General features: G+C 41.3%; 1 protein-coding gene and 2 long non-coding RNA genes across 14 annotated transcripts in view; 1 reads left to right on the forward strand and 2 right to left on the reverse strand.

Annotated features, from left to right (window-relative positions):
* Nucleotides 1-696: 696 nt before the first annotated feature.
* On the reverse strand, nucleotides 697-3,918 carry LOC125561293. The gene is made up of 2 exons (XR_007307324.1): nucleotides 1,629-3,918; nucleotides 697-1,069 (listed from the first exon to the last, which is right to left on the reverse strand). It is a non-coding gene; the product is annotated as an uncharacterized LOC125561293 (long non-coding RNA).
* A 670-nt stretch (nucleotides 3,919-4,588) lies between these two features.
* Nucleotides 4,589-16,075, forward strand: part of LOC5512067 — a 77,879-nt gene continuing 66,392 nt past the window's right edge. For 4 of the 12 annotated variants that reach the window (XM_048725353.1, XM_048725354.1, XM_048725352.1 and 1 more), the window contains exons 1-12: nucleotides 4,594-5,760; nucleotides 9,345-9,569; nucleotides 10,756-11,022; nucleotides 11,378-11,587; nucleotides 11,813-11,968; nucleotides 12,278-12,439; nucleotides 13,006-13,206; nucleotides 13,493-13,638; nucleotides 14,165-14,405; nucleotides 14,729-14,932; nucleotides 15,212-15,439; nucleotides 15,790-16,005. In XM_048725353.1, the coding sequence (XP_048581310.1) occupies nucleotides 5,694-5,760; nucleotides 9,345-9,569; nucleotides 10,756-11,022; nucleotides 11,378-11,587; nucleotides 11,813-11,968; nucleotides 12,278-12,439; nucleotides 13,006-13,206; nucleotides 13,493-13,638; nucleotides 14,165-14,405; nucleotides 14,729-14,932; nucleotides 15,212-15,439; nucleotides 15,790-16,005 (2,323 nt within the window). In that variant the 5' untranslated portion in view covers nucleotides 4,594-5,693. Of the gene's footprint in view, nucleotides 5,761-9,344; nucleotides 9,570-9,598; nucleotides 9,638-10,755; nucleotides 11,023-11,377; nucleotides 11,588-11,812; nucleotides 11,969-12,277; nucleotides 12,440-13,005; nucleotides 13,207-13,492; nucleotides 13,639-14,164; nucleotides 14,406-14,728; nucleotides 14,933-15,211; nucleotides 15,440-15,510; nucleotides 15,532-15,789; nucleotides 16,006-16,075 lie in introns of those variants that run through there. The other 8 variants (XM_048725357.1, XM_048725358.1, XM_048725349.1 and 5 more) reach the window with 6 other exon arrangements.
* LOC116618112 lies at nucleotides 5,400-9,308 on the reverse strand. The gene is made up of 2 exons (XR_004296042.2): nucleotides 8,880-9,308; nucleotides 5,400-5,772 (listed from the first exon to the last, which is right to left on the reverse strand). It is a non-coding gene; the product is annotated as an uncharacterized LOC116618112 (long non-coding RNA).

Genomic DNA, 16,075 nt, shown 5'->3' on the forward strand with positions numbered 1-16,075 from the left:
TTGGCTCAAGGAGAGGCATTTAAAACACTTGATATGCCTACATGATACGATTGATATGGCGAAGTGGTGCTGGTTGGTGTATATCGTTCAGTTGAGGGCAATAACGTTTCAACGAGTAATTTTACAACTACAAGGGAATTGTTCGGCTCGATTTCCAGCTCGTTCGTGTGAGCCCGCGATACACACGTCTGCTGGGAACCGAGCCAAGGGAATTGTATGATACCAAATGACTCCACAGGATTGCTCACCTATTAAACCTTTGCTGTGTTTATGGGTGTTATTTTCTGAACTTCACAGAGCTTGATCAGTAATTTAACAAAAGAAAGACTTGTGCGCATTTCATCTCAGCAGAAATCTGGCGTTCGCCGAGTATTAATGGCGGCATTTCGAATAATAAGAAACAAAGAGAATCTCTAGTGAACGGCGGATTGGATCCACAGGGAGCCCATCCAATTGGAAGAACTCCATCGTGGAGATACTTTCCTTTCTGATCGAGGGAAAACAGATATTTTTTTTTTCGTTCTCCAAGGACAATGCTCAATCAGGCCTAGGGGCTGTAATGTTTGTCTGAATGAGGGTGACATTGAGCGGCTGCTTCCAATAAGCGAGAGGCATTTTTCTCCCGCTTTCACCACATGGCGCGCCAATGATAAAACATTCTTACCAATGTTGTAAGGTACAAAAATAAAAACACCGTTCGACCTTCTCTCCTGTTTTTTACTAATGTAATGACTAGAATATCGGCGTCAAACGCGCTATGTGATCATACGTTAACTGCAAAACCTGTAACACAAGAACCTTCCATCAGGAAGTCAATGCGCATGGACAAGGTCACGTGATAGCGGCACCTGAAGGTTTATCCTGTTCATCCCCTCAGAGGTGGGGTTCGTAATAGCGTCATGCAGGGCGTAGTGTTGTATACGAAGGCGATGATTCCAGATGTGCCAACTCACGAAGGGTGCAGAGGTTTTGGATCAATGATGCGATAACATGTCGCTCCCGAAAGTACTTCTCCTGGCGGCTCTTCTCGTGGTTTCATCTTCGGGAATCAAGCAAGGTATGACAACATCTTTATATAAAAAAAAAACGTGTTTAGTTTACATACTCATGACAAATAAGCGTAGATATGGGACGAAGTCTACGTCCCAGCGAAGTTTGTAAAAGCTCTTGAACATTTAGATTGATTGTTTAGAGAAGCTAACCAAATTGCCATAACATAAAACTGGCAAAATACTTTTAAACATTGCCAGGCGCGTACCCAGGATTTGTTGAGGTGGAAGGAGAGTCATAGGTATCACATGGAAAAAGCATAGTATTGATCAAATTCCTTGCTAAGTGACCCACTTTTTGGCACACCCCTCCCCTGGTTACGTGCCTGCATGCAATTATAAAACACAAACACATTTTTCCAAGCTTAGAAAATTGTCTTTTGCCTCGTCGCACGCCCGTTTCTGTTTGCTACGCTTACCCAGAAAAATGCGCGCTTTAATAAGGGAAAGTGAAGTGGGCGACTTTGGGTCGGGGCAGGCTTTACTAGGTTATAAATAATTATACGCTCTATAAACAGCAACTTATACGCTACCTCCTTCTACAAACACGACAGATAAGCTTGTGTGTGTCAAAGATACCTTCTGCTATATAATGTTGGCCTATGCTTTTCTTTTTTAGATCTTGTCTGGTTTATCTGTGGAATACAGCACACAGGTATCTCGTTCTTTGATGGATGGAAAGAATAAGGTCTCTCCTGTGATGTGGCATAAAAATATATTGAACTACGATTTTTATACTACGAGTGGTTGATTGGCTAATTTTAGGCGAGTACCTAGGGGATGCGTAGGTCCGATTCCATCAGACCACCAAAGAAGGAATTCTTCATATCGAAGTTAAAATCGCCAAACTTGGCCCCTTTATGCCTCCCTTTGCCACCTATATTTGATATACAAGGAATATATTTTATATTTATAAATAATTCAAACATATTTAGATTATGATTTACTTACTGATAATACTAATTCACTCAAAACTAACGATGGAAATGATAATAACGATGGGATGTTTTAAAACATCCTAATTAAAAGCATGATATCTTAGCGTATTTAAGCCTATCCTGAATATCGTTCCGTACATTAATTGGATGAATTCCATAATATTACCAGTTTAACAATAATCCCAGACTGCATACAGTCCGAATGAGAGGCAAAGCGTGATTTACACCGGCAATCTCACCAGTTTACTTCCGGTGACAAACGAAACAATTTCCAATGATTTATATAAAAAAGTATTTCCAAATTGAAAAAGCAGTGTGTCTTTTGAAAGTCTCTTCAAGCATGTAACGCGCGGTTGACCTGTTAGTGCATATTCTAATAGATTCTTTTGTCTTTTATCGCTTAAGGTTTCCGTCGTCCCGACGGAAGTAAACTGGTGCGGTTGCCACTTTAAGTAATGGTTCGTGTAAGAACTACGGTACCCTGCGGCAACGCATGCGCAGAAGTAGCTTCAGTAAAATCCTGCCCTCTGATTGGCTAAAATACATCTTCGGGTGTTTTCCGTATCTTATCCATTGATTGACAAACATTTAAATTAAGAATAAAACAAAGGTTGCATTGTTACGACTTATCCCCGAGTTTTGTCCGAATCGTATGTTCGGAAGTTACATTTCCGACCTAGCGCTCACGTCGCCATTTTGAATTCTACATGCTTCCTCCTCGATATATTAAGACAAGTCTCTCGCTATTCATTATCTCTTCGAAAATAGTTTGAAAATCTATTGTTTATACTTTAAAGAAACGCTTCTGAGTTCTGTTTGCTTGCAAACTTTGTCCGAGAAGTTAGAAAAGCTTGGTATGGTGTTCAAAAGGCAGGCACGTTGCTGCCCAAACCACGAGGCTTGGTGTGGCAGTAAGCCTTCAGATGTGGAACAGAGGTCCCTGAGAAAGGCGAACAGAGTAGAGAAAGTTTTCTTGGAGCTAGATGACAAAGGCAAAAAGGGCTGGTCTAGAAGCATTTGTACATACTGCCGACAGCAGTATCGACAGAGTCGATTTGGAGCTTGGAAACAAACGCATGAAAACTTCACATGAGGTGAGAAAAATGATCTTTCTCAAAGTCAATGTTCTGTTGCCGTATAGATTCTGCTGTTTCTGTACTGTCTTGACCAGTCTTGATCCTCCTTTTCAATTTGTTATTTATTTCGAAAATCAAAATTGCAGAGCTGTAGAGATGAAACTGCCTCAAGGTCCAGCGTGTTTTTCCAACCGGAAACCTCTGAGACCAGCGCCGCTGCTGAAGCCGCGTTAGAACCATTCCAGGTAAAAAATTCATAGGTCAATAAGTACTTGAGAGACAAATAATTGGTTCAGAAGGGAACGAAATATTTTACTCGTTCTATTTTACTAAAGAGTTTTATTACGGGAAGTTGTCATTTGAGTTTACGATGTGAATATGTAAATATAAGTTATTTGAGCCTGATTTATAAGCTGGGTGAAATGTAAATACCAACAAGCCCGAATGTATTCCTTGAATGTAGCGAAACATCCTGGGGTTTGACACCCTGAAATTGAGGTACAGCAAACTCCCGTCTAAGTGAAAGAATTGTAAGCAACAATGTCTTTCTTCATTTTCATTAGCTGACAGCCCTTGTAACACTGTTTTTAGTTCATGACGTGTCTGCTTCTGAGGGAGTTGACTGTAGTTGCCTTGTATTTTTTATAAGTTCTGATATTCAAGAAATGAAGTTGAGAAGGAATCTTAAGTTTGTGTGTACTTTTTTTACAGGACATTGAGGAAACCTCTGCACTAGGGCAAATTTTGCCGTCATCAGTTGATGCTGTACGACTCATGAAAGCATCAACTAAACAAAGGGACATAGAACTAAAGGACATAGAACGATGCATTGAAGTAGAAGATACATAGTAGGCCATGAGGACGTGAGTCCTCATGGCCTACTATGTATCAAAGACGGAGACCCCGATTATAAGCTGGACACTCTCGACTTCATCAATGAGCTTATGGAATAAACCTTGCTTGCGGCTTGTTTTAAGAAAATATTGTGTGTTCTGTCTGTGTCGATGAAATAATAATTAGAGGGCTGCTACTACTGTGAATTCCAGTAAACTTTATTGCTGTGGCTTGTATGCGATAATAGTTGTATTGAGGATCGAATAAAGCAAAATTGGTAACTTTATTTAAAGGCGTGAATCGTTTTAGTTATCGTTAAGTTATCTTAACATGAAAATCGTTGTCAAAAATCTTTGAAAGAAAAAGTGACTTTCTTTGGAAAGCTAAATTCTACCGCACTAACAGGCTTTTGGAAATGTGAGACCGTATTTTCACACGTTTAGCCAGCGGAATGTTTGCTTTGGCAAGAGACAAAGCGCAAAATTGTAATAAGTGAAGTATAAAAAGTTATTAGCAGATATCCGAAAGGGATTTCTCCATGTTCCGAACATACGATTTTAACAAAAATGCAAAGGTTGAAAGCTTTCTTACTTCGAACCTAAGCCCCCTAATACATATGAGTGCAAGAGCGCTTATTTCAGAGAAATGTGACTCCAAAGTTCAAATTTGGCGGGCAGAGCGTCTTGAACCAATAAGCATAGCAATATTAGTTAGATTAGTTAAAAAGATAACGAACCCCTATTGCCGCAGGACCTATCGATTCACCGTAGTTCTTACACGGAGCATTACTTAATACTCAGTTAATGTTGGCTCAAAGAGAGGCATTTAAAACACTTGATATGCCTACATGATACGATTGATATGGCGAAGTGGTGCTGGTTGGTGTATATCGTTCATTTGAGGGCAATAACGTTTCAACGAGTAATTTTACAACTACAAGGGAATTGTTCGGCTCGATTTCCAGCTCGTTCGTGTGAGCCCGCGATACACACGTCTGCTGGGAACCGAGCCAAGGGAATTGTATGATACCAAATGACTCCACAGCATTGCTCACCTATTAAACCTTTGCTGTGTTTATGGGTGTTATTTTCTGAACTTCACAGAGCTTGATCAGTAATTTAACAAAAGAAAGACTTGAGCGCATTTCATCTCAGCAGAAATCTGGCGTTCGCCGAGTATTAATGGCGGCATTTCGAATAATAAGAAACAAAGATAATCTCTAGTGAACGGCGGATTGGATCCACAGGGAGCCCATCCAATTGGAAGAACTCCATCGTGGAGATACTTTCCTTTCTGATCGAGGGAAAACAGATATTTTTTTTTTCGTTCTCCAAGGACAATGCTCAATCAGGCCTAGGGGCTGTAATGTTTGTCTGAATGAGGGTGACATTGAGCGGCTGCTTCCAATAAGCGAGAGGCATTTTTCTCCCGCTTTCACCACATGGCGCGCCAATGATAAAACATTCTTACCAATGTTGTAAGGTACAAAAATAAAAACACCGTTCGACCTTCTCTCCTGTTTTTTACTAATGTAATGACTAGAATATCGGCGTCAAACGCGCTATGTGATCATACGTTAACTGCAAAACCTGTAACACAAGAACCTTCCATCAGGAAGTCAATGCGCATGGACAAGGTCACGTGATAGCGGCACCTGAAGGTTTATCCTGTTCATCCCCTCAGAGGTGGGGTTCGTAATAGCGTCATGCAGGGCGTAGTGTTGTATACGAAGGCGATGATTCCAGATGTGCCAACTCACGAAGGGTGCAGAGGTTTTGGATCAATGATGCGATAACATGTCGCTCCCGAAAGTACTTCTCCTGGCGGCTCTTCTCGTGGTTTCATCTTCGGGAATCAAGCAAGGTATGACAACATCTTTATATAAAAAAAACGTGTTTAGTTTACATACTCATGACAAATAAGCGTAGATATGGGACGAAGTCTACGTCCCAGCGTGGGCATCTTACGTGTTATACAAAGTGCGCCTAAATAGTTTATGTTTATCTACTAACAATACAAGATGCGTTTTTATTACGATAATACATCAGATTAAGTGTTGAACTTTACAAGAAAATGGGTAAAATTTTTTTTTGATGTTACACAACTTTACAAAAGTAACTTGATCGCGATCAAGAAAATATCGCGATTAGGAGCTAAGATTAGTGTTTAACACAACTCACGACAACTCGCGGTCTGATCAGACCTGTTAACAAAATGCTTAACATGAACATTTTAACCGTTTGACTTGTGCTTTATTTCGAACCAGCCTATATCAGATTATTTGAGGTGGTTTTTGAGCCATTTATGACTTTGTTGATGTTGTCCGTCGCACGACTGCCTCATTTAGGAAAGAAGTTTAGACTTTCTACTAGATCATTTGTCCACCGTACTGTGTCAAGCTAGGGCCTAATCACGAAAGGAATCTAGCCATAGGATATGGGACGATATACCGATCTCACTTTAAAATGCAAATTGAACTGTTCTTATCCTTAAATATAGCGTTCGCCTTTAAAATTGCTTTCAAGACCATCAAACGGTTCAAATCTCTCGAGAAATCATTTAAAAGCTCGTGTAGTGGTGTTTATTGAGGAATTTAGCTTTATTTTGCTATATCTCGCAGCAGGCAGGAAGTTATCCGTTCATCTTGAATGTAATCCTTTCACGGTTACTAAACCTTCATGCCGGAGTTCTTGAAGCGCACTGGGCGACACCCCAACTCTTTAGAACGAGCGACAGGAGCGGAGTACTACACTGCTCAGACAAACAAGAATGAGACACACTACGCATAATAGCAGCATGTCTTGAGAAAGAAAAGATCATGAATGGACGATTCTAGTGCGAGGTATGCATGCCTAAGGTGTGTGTGAATGGCTCCTGGTGAGACGCTCAGCAAGAGAAGTACACAGACGAAGCAAACTAAACATGGGTTTAATTACCAAAAACGTTCCTCAAATATCACTGTTTTGTAACAACCTCAAGCGGAATTTAGCAATTTGTTATGATTGAGACTTTAACATGGTTTTGATTTATCCTTTTCATTGGACGAAATAAGGATGTTGAGCTTGAGTGAGTGATTGGGACCCTGCCCCACTACAACCCCATAGCCAAACGCAGCTTGGACCAGGAGAGTCCTTCAACCAATAGGGAAGCCTCCTTTTCCTCCACCCAAAACGATCAACGCTTGCCTTTTTTCCCCGATGATTACTAAGGCTGACTTGCCTCTGGGTATAAGTCTAGGATATGGGTGCACTTGAACAATCTCCTGCGAAACACGGAGCAAGTTCTTAGGTCACTCGTTCAGCCTCATCACTCCTCGTGTCATCAGGGATTCGGTGGCTAATATCATACGTAACCCTTTGTTCGGTTGAATTGAATTAACTTTGAGGCCAGCTATATTCTGTTGGAGATATACACTCGTACTCGTAAACGCACCCAAAGGTCAAGAAGTCTGTGTTTATGCCTACTTATTTTCTTTCGCATTTAGACAACACCTTCACTTGCACTTTTCACTGAATCGGCAGTCGACCACCTTTTTAACTTCATTTTAAAAGGATAATTTATCCACTCTCGCCAAGCCCGGGAAGAACAGCGCAGATAATGCATAATTAATTCATCAGAAACCCGCGAAACAAAATGTGTTTTCCAGTTGTGTTTTGTTCCGTCATAAGAATCGTGCCGATGTTTCTAGTAGGCAGTGCGTTTGCCTGCTTCCTGCAAAGCATAGGTTTAAGGCGGACCACTTGGCATGAACTCAGAATGACCGCTGAGCTAGAAGCATTTTTGTAACGCATCTGAACTCACTTTCTTCATCGCTTATCCGATAGCTGGATCCTAGACAAAACTTATCTTTTTTTTCTCTGGCAAGATTCGAATAATTCCTAGAGACACACTTGATGCTTTGGACTCGTCAGTTCTAGTGTGACTCTATAGTGTGATGTTTTGCCATATATCGACTCTTTCCAGCGCTTCCGACCGTTATGACCAGCTGTTGTTATGTAGTAAAATGATAGGATAGCTAGTCTACCCCTCAGCATGACCTTCCCCTACTCATGCGAGCTTTCGTAAACACGTAACGCGATTACTCTATTAATTATATGTAACCGTGGGCGAACTTCCGATGACTAACCTTAGACACACTCCGATGATTTGCAATGGCAATAATAAGGTGAAGAGCGAAAAAATTTTTTACCAGAATTATTAGATAGAAAAAAATGCCCAAAAAGCGAGCGCTAAAGTGACGCATGTTTTGTCTTTGGATGACATTTTTGCGCAATTTTAGTTAATTCTCTTGTTGTGTAAACATCCTTTGTAAGGTCAAAAGAGTGTAACATTGATTATAATGTGATAAAAGTATGGCGTTTTCATTATCACTACAAGTTCAAAACGACTATTCATTCCAGCGTTCTGTTGATTTTCTTCGTACAAAGACCATAGACATATTGCCAGCTCGAGCATTTCTCTTTGTATCGTCTGTTCACAATAGCTTGACTTTATAAGCGATGTTGCTTTGAAAGCGATGTTGTTGTATTATTCTGTATGCACTTTTCCTCGCAATACCCTTTCTCCAACCCTGAGTCGAAAACGCAAATAGTTTAACCCCCTGACCCGGCTAATTAAATAGCAGAAATTCATCGCCACCTTGTTCGCAGCTTGCTCACTTAGAAGACATTCCAAACAGCTTTATTTCAGAAACCGAAAATCACCATGCTGATATGGTTGGTATAATTTTAAGCTCGTTCATAAAGGGGGGATAAAGGCTAAATATTTTGAGTATTGTTTACATGGGGCATATCGTAGATGCCGGTCCATATACAAGTGGCACGCATACCTCTCACGCTAATAAAAAGACAAATGCCACGAGAAAAATGACGGATAATTAATGGTCCAGACTAGTAAACTAACTCCAGAGTTTTCACACAATACCATAAATACATCTGAATGATATATCAAAATTAACGTTGAGTGAGTAGTAAGGAATAAACCTGTGTTGTCAACTGCGAAAGTGAGCCGAAATGCCGAGTGAGTTTTGTTTTATAAGATACTCGGATCATGTCCCCTCTCCGTCCGCTTCTGCCATCTTCTCTATTCTAAAAAGGCAGGGGAAATGCTTAACATACTCAGTCGTCAAATGTCTTAAAAATAATGCCATGTTTTGAGAAAATTGTCATCAGTATACAAACGCTGGCTTCAAAGTCTGCTCATGTACCCGCATCATTAATTGTATCGTAATCTTTGCAAGATGAGCATTTTGACTTTGTTCTATTTGTAATTAAATTAAAAACGTTTGAAAGAGACCTTTGACTTTTTTGGGGTCGATCGGCTGGGCCGTCACCTCCACTTCTTAACGTTATTTAACCTTATTGGTCTTAATATTTTTTATGTAATTTTTTTTCTAAGGTTTCTCAATCATGAAGGCGTTAATATTGAATGCTTTTGTCATACTTTAGATCCTTGCTCTGAGAAGACATGTTCCAATCAAGGAGAAGAGTGCGTCATCAATAGTTTCGGCATGGCCGAGTGTCGGTGCACAAGCACCTGCTCACCAGCACAGCCTTCAGACCGCCTGTGTGCCTCAGATGGTATCACATACAACAGCAAATGTGAGCTGAACAAAACAGCGTGCTTGCTGGGCTCATCAATCACTGTACTCTACCGTGGTGCATGTGACAAAGGTATGACTCACCCCCCCTCCCCTAGGGCTCATCAATCACTGTACTCTACCGTGGTGCATGTGACAAAGGTACGACTCGCCCACCCCTCCGCAGGGCTCAACAATTACTGGACTTTACCGTGGTGCATGTGACAAAGGTACGACTTACCCCCCCCCCCCCCCCCCCCCAGGGCTCATCAATCACTGTACTATACCGTGGTGCATGTGACAAAGGTACGACTCACCCCCCCCCCCCCCTCCCCTAGGGCTCATCAATCACTGTACTCTACCGTGGTGCTTGTGACAAAGGTACGACTCACTCTCCCCTCCCCTAGGGCTCATCAATCACGGTACTCTACCGTGGTGCATGTGACAAAGGTACGAATCACCCTCCCCTCCCCAGCGCTAAACAATTACTGCTCTTTACCGTGGTGCATGTGACAAAGGTACGACTCAATCTCCCCTCCCCTAGGGCAAAACAATTACTACACTTTACTATGGTGCATGTGACAAAGGTACGACACACTCCCATTCTTCTCCGTCATGTCACATCTCCTACATACAATAGTGTATACAAAAATGTGCGAGGGACCTTTATTTCGGGGACTATCAATCATAATGGACGCATGACGACATCTCAATCTGCCCCTGGGGCAACCAAGAAAATATAAAAAAAACAAGCCGTGATGAGTGTGGTAGAGACCCATCTTCATTCGCCTGGAATTGTTCACCGCTGAAGATTACCTTCGCGCATGTGTCGAACTTTTAAGATCTAAAAAAAATTGTTTTTTTGCGACGTTCACGTTACCATTTTAAGTAGCCTGCAGGCGTTTACCTAGGGTTTTTTTGCCGAGTCGTAGCAGTCATCTTGTTTTCGCGGCCAGGACGAAAAAAGATGGCGCCCACGAACGGCTCATAGCAAAAAAATCATTGGGTAAACACCTGCAAGATTGCTACTGTTTAAGATTAGATGTTTCACTGTAATGTTTGTAATGTTAAGTTATTTACGAGTCAGACAAACGACCGCATGGTGAACGCCGCCATGTTGAATTTATTACACACACAGAAACAGAACCCGGATGTGAATCGCGTGACATAAGTATAGCGTGACATATCATTACAATGTTTACGGTATTACTAATCGGAGAATCTTAAAGGTGTGCTAAGTGTTGACATTTAGACTGGAACGATACCTTTTATCTATCCAGGCCTTATACACGTCAGTGTCAATCACCAGCGCAAACAAGCGCTGAAGATAGACGAAGCGGGATCTCTGTGGTGTCAGTTCACAGGAAAACCGCTATATATCACATGGAGCCGAATGAATGGAGCTAGACTTTCTCCTGTGGCTTCAGTAAAAAGAGATAAGCTAGTCTTTTCTAAGGTGACACCATCTGACAGGGGTGTCTATTTATGTAAGGCGGTTGGTTCATCTGGCACGAGCACGTTGGCAAAAGTCACAGTTGAATTAAAAGGTTAGTGCGATAACGTGAAAAATCATACACTTGTACAATGAATGGTAACAAATGCTAAGCCCATTTTTAGTTGATACAATTTTTATAATGAGATATTACCAATCTTTTTTGTCCTACCTGACGTTTTGTTTGTCGCAGAAAAAAACATTGATAATACAGTATTATCATGAAACATTTATGTGGAGACAAAAAGGAGGATATTGGTTATAGCGACTTTGACTATAATCAGCAAAATAAGGCCGCTACTTTTGATTGATTAGAGCTCTTCTTATATTAATCCATCTAAAAGTAGAATTAACAAAACCCGAATCTCGACAGCTAACGCCGAATAATTTGACCGTGACCTACTTTGCAGAGAATCCCAAGAGGACGATCGCTAAAGACCAGTCAATCTCTAGATGTACAAACCAGCCGGACTACGGTACTTGCGGCTTCAAGAACTTCGTAGTTCGGTGGTACTTTGATAAAGCAGCAGGGATATGCAAACCTTTCGTTTATAGCGGATGTGGCGGCAACACCAACAGATTTGTCACGAAGAGAAAGTGCGAGGCTTTTTGCCAAGGAGGTGAGCACAATAAATATACTTTCCTTATCACATCTGAAACCTGCGCTTCTTTGTCGATGGACGAAAAATGGCGAAACTAAGTGCACGAGAGCTGGATGAAAATCAGGCTAAAAGAGGGACTTGTAGTTTGAAAACGGGTCTTCTACTACTTTGTTTCTCCTTGTTCTTCTCTTTCCTCACTTTTTTCCCCACATTTTAATTGCTATTGTAAATGCATATTTTCAGATGTGGAACAATCTAAGAAATGCCCCGTATCTGCAAGTTCAGAGGTTTGCAGCGCCCCCGGAGTAGACCAGTGTTTGGAAGATCAGGACTGTCAGATGGGACTCAAGTGCTGCAAAGTCGGGTGTGAAAGGAAATGTGTCGTCCCCGTTGTACCAAGTAAGTAAAATGAACATCTCACACAAGGTTATGGTATTTTTTAAAGTTCATCTTTAAGGGCTGGTCTGTCTGACCGACTTATTCTATACATTCTTTTTATATCAAATTCTCTGCTCGATATCTTGATCCCAGCAAATCTTGTGTCGAAAAACGATTTTTTTTCAAGTATGGACCCAAATATTTTCTGGGTGGAAATCAGATATCGCTTTCAGTGATGGCAGGGACTAATTGGAAAAGTCTAATTTACACAAAATGAATTTTGTTTTACAATAACTCGCGCCAATGTTATAATTATTTTTTTCCTGCCAGCAAAGCCTGGCAAGTGTCCGTTACCCCTGCCTCGCGGTTTGGCGTCATGCGCAGATGAGGTCGGGCACGAATGTGACGTAGATAGCGATTGTGAAGATGACATGAAGTGCTGTGTGTGGGCGATGGGCTGCGAGAGATCGTGCGTCAAACCCCCTAAGCTTGGTGAGCCAATGTGTCAATAATATAAACTTGATTTTACGATATAGTTTTTAACCTGTCTCTCTCCACTTACCCACCTCCAGGTGGGGAAAGGTATTGGGGCTTTAATATTTCCCGTACATTTTTTTAGTGTTTAGATAAGACAATCATACGATTATTAGCATTTGGGTTAGGCAGCCAGTTTGATCCTTGTGTTCAGGTTGCCAGCCTAGTCGGAAGGATTGCCACCACATTTTGGAATGTACTAAATGCTACATGCCATGCGGCCATAGTACAGTGGACAGTGGACCTACAAATTGTCTAGTTGCAAAGTTAAAACAAATTGGACCAGCTCCTACCATTCATAAATCTGAGATTTTAAGAACTTCAAATAGGGATTGAGAACTTAAGCCATTGGAATTGGAGCTCAAGAAGGAAAAAAGCTTAAAGACCAGTGTGTAGGATTTCTGCCACATCTATAGGCCAACCTTGTCTGACCAAAGTGATCATATCAGTCCATTATACGCCAAAAAGCTATCTTGGTATAATGACCATTTTGCAGGTTACTATCTATTTCTAATGTTACGCAGAGCAAAAGTGCAACTCAACTCTAGATCTTGGATTTATAATCGATGCCTCTGGAAGTATCCGTAATCATCAATGGCCGCACATCATCGACTTTGTCAAGAGCACTGTAGATGGCTTCGAGATCTTGGAGTCCGTGACTCATGTGGGAGCCATATCATACTCGACCACACCTGTACTGGAGTTCAGATTCAATACACTTAAAGGTGAGTTTCGACAGATTTGCCTCAGAAACGTGCCCAAAGGTCCTCTGTATGGACAGCTGTTTTTGTAAATCTTCTTTTTCCTTTTGCAAGTATAATAAATACGTCATACCTAAAAACTTTCTGGTTTTCCAAATTGCAATTGTTAATTATTAATAGTGAGGAATGAATATGTGGAGTTAAATAAAAATTTAAGAAATCTAAGGTATGTCGTATCCATCGCATGGCTATTTGTCTCTTCGTACGACGTATTCACAGCCTTTACATTGTTTTGGTTGTACTTCCTCAGGCGGCAAGCTTACATCCGCGAACGTGAAGACACTTCTGAATCGTGTCCGTCATCAGAGAGGATATACCTTTGCCGATAAAGCTCTGACACTTGCAAATCAACAGCTTTTTACTAAGAAAGCAGGCATGAGAATCGCTGTCAAAAAGGTGCGTCCGATACGTTATGATGATGGAGGGCCCACACACAACAATGCATTAGCAAACAAGCTAGCCGCCCTTCCGTTCAAATCTATTTTGGTTGGTTAGACTGTATTTCATGAATGTAACTTGTTAGAGTCCAATTCTTGTAGCAACCTTATAATCAATGATATCATTTTTGGCTAAACCATTTTTTATAACAAGGTCTACTTTTTAGTTGGGGCTGGGCCGTACTCTGGAGAAATTTAAGGCTGAACATCGTTTAACGATGTTCTTAAATTTAAGTGTATATAAAAATAATACCCAACGAATTATTGCTAAGAGAATCAGAGAAATGATCAATAGCAATAATATTTAAGGTTGATATTATTAACACAATTTGATTCTGTAGAACGCATCAGACTAACAAAGCAATATTTTGCTGCTATCTGAGCCTCGACATCTAAGCAAGTTCCTAAAATTTGATAAAGTCTGGCTGGACGTTCTTATAATAAAGATTCACATGTATTCACATGGACCGTGTTCTGTGATGCAGGTGCTTTTAGTGCTCATGCACGGGAGACAGACCACCCACAAGGGACCGGCCACCCCGCTCAACATGGCAGCCCAGGGGCTCAAGGACAAGGGCGTAGAGATATGGGCTCTGGGAGTGGGGGATGAGGTCAGTCGAGCCGAGCTGATTGACGTGGCCTCGGACCTTGATAAAGTTATCACCGTCGGATCTTTTGGTGCAATGAAGGGAATCGTGGACGAAGTTGTTATTGGAGCTTGTAAAGGTAACGTGGAGATGCGATGGTGCGTAGCTTTCTCTACTTTGCCGACAAAAGAAAAATAGATCAATGTTCGATTATGTGCGAGTATTGAGGAGCTTTTATCGAAAAGAATCGTAAGTAACTTTTTCAAGCAGATGTTAAATCGAAAATAGATCAATGTTCGATTATATGCGAGTATTGAGGAGCTTTTATCGAAAAGAATCGTAAGTAACTTTTGCAAGCAGCTTTTAAATCGACTGATAATTAAGATAAGCAAAACAGTTATAGTTAAATCATAATAGTTGAATAACAACAATTATATATTTTTTATGTGTGTGCTTTTTCAGTTTCTAACTTGAAAGTTTGTCAGAAGGCTTACCGGGAAGCAATCAAGTCATCCTCACCCTTCATTCCGCGGTGTAATACGGACGGCACTTACAACAGCGTTCAGTGTCAGGGCGAGATTTGCTATTGTGTGGACCAAAATGGCGGGAGAATTGCCGGCAGTGACACACGTAGAGAAGCAGGTCTTCCCGCGTGTTCTTCTGTTGGTACGAAACGTGATTGTTTTGATATCTTCCTTTTAAAATCATCTTTAGGCAAGTCCAAAATACATTGAAACAGGTTCAAAATGTAAGATTATTATATTTTTGCTTAATTAGTACAGTCCTCTCAATGGTGTCTTTGTTGACGGAGGTCCAGCTATATTGTGTTTTTGTTGTCTAACGCGCTTGGAAATAGAATGATTTTCCTATTTGCATTACAACTTCCACGTAAAATATTTGAGTTAATTAAGGCAAAATATAACGTACACCAATCTTTTGCGAAAGGTTTACTGACGCCCTGCCAGCAAGCATATAACCAAGCGATAATCCGTCCGAGTATTGGTCAGTACATCCCAAGATGCAAGGCAGATGGCAACTACGAGGAAGTGCAATGCGAAGGCGTGACGGGAGAATGCTGGTGTGTCGACAGCCGGGGCCAGGAACGACCAGGGACACGTACCAAGGATTCCCTTCTCTGCCCACCACTCTCAAGTCAGATCCATAGTCACTCAGGTCAGATCCGTTAATAGTCACTCAGGTCAGAACCGTTAATAGTCACTCAGGTCAGAACCGTAGTCACTCAAGTCAGATCCATAGTCACTCAGGTCAGATCCGTAGTCACTCAGGTTAGATCCATAGTCACTCATGTATGATCCGTAGTCACTCAGGTCAGATCCATAGTCACTCATGTCAGATCCGTAGTCACTCAGGTCAGACCCATAATCATTTTTTATTGTCTTTAAAAAGGCTGACCCTATCTCATCTTCCTAAGACGCTAGTCAATGAAGTCTATAATCAGCTTATCATTCACAGTAAATGAAACACTATCTGATTTTTTTTATTTATTTGGTTCGTCTCTACAGACCACAAAGACATGCTGACTGATTGTCAAAGGCGATATGTCCAGTTGTCCCGTAGCCCGATTCCTGGGCGTTACCTACCCTGGTGCACCCCTGACGGCCGATACAACTGGCTTCAGTGTTACGAGTTCTACTGCTTCTGCGTCAACGTAGACGGATACGAAATCGCAGGAACACGGCTATTCAGTGAAGCTGGAACGCCTAACTGCACTGCTCAAGGTTAGACAGCGCAGATCTACGTTAGAATTTTCTTCCAAAGGATACAAGGATTTCTGATTCTGGGAGGTGG

Source organism: Nematostella vectensis, chromosome 3 (genome assembly GCF_932526225.1).
Source record: "Nematostella vectensis chromosome 3, jaNemVect1.1, whole genome shotgun sequence".
Lineage (NCBI taxonomy): Eukaryota > Metazoa > Cnidaria > Anthozoa > Actiniaria > Edwardsiidae > Nematostella > Nematostella vectensis.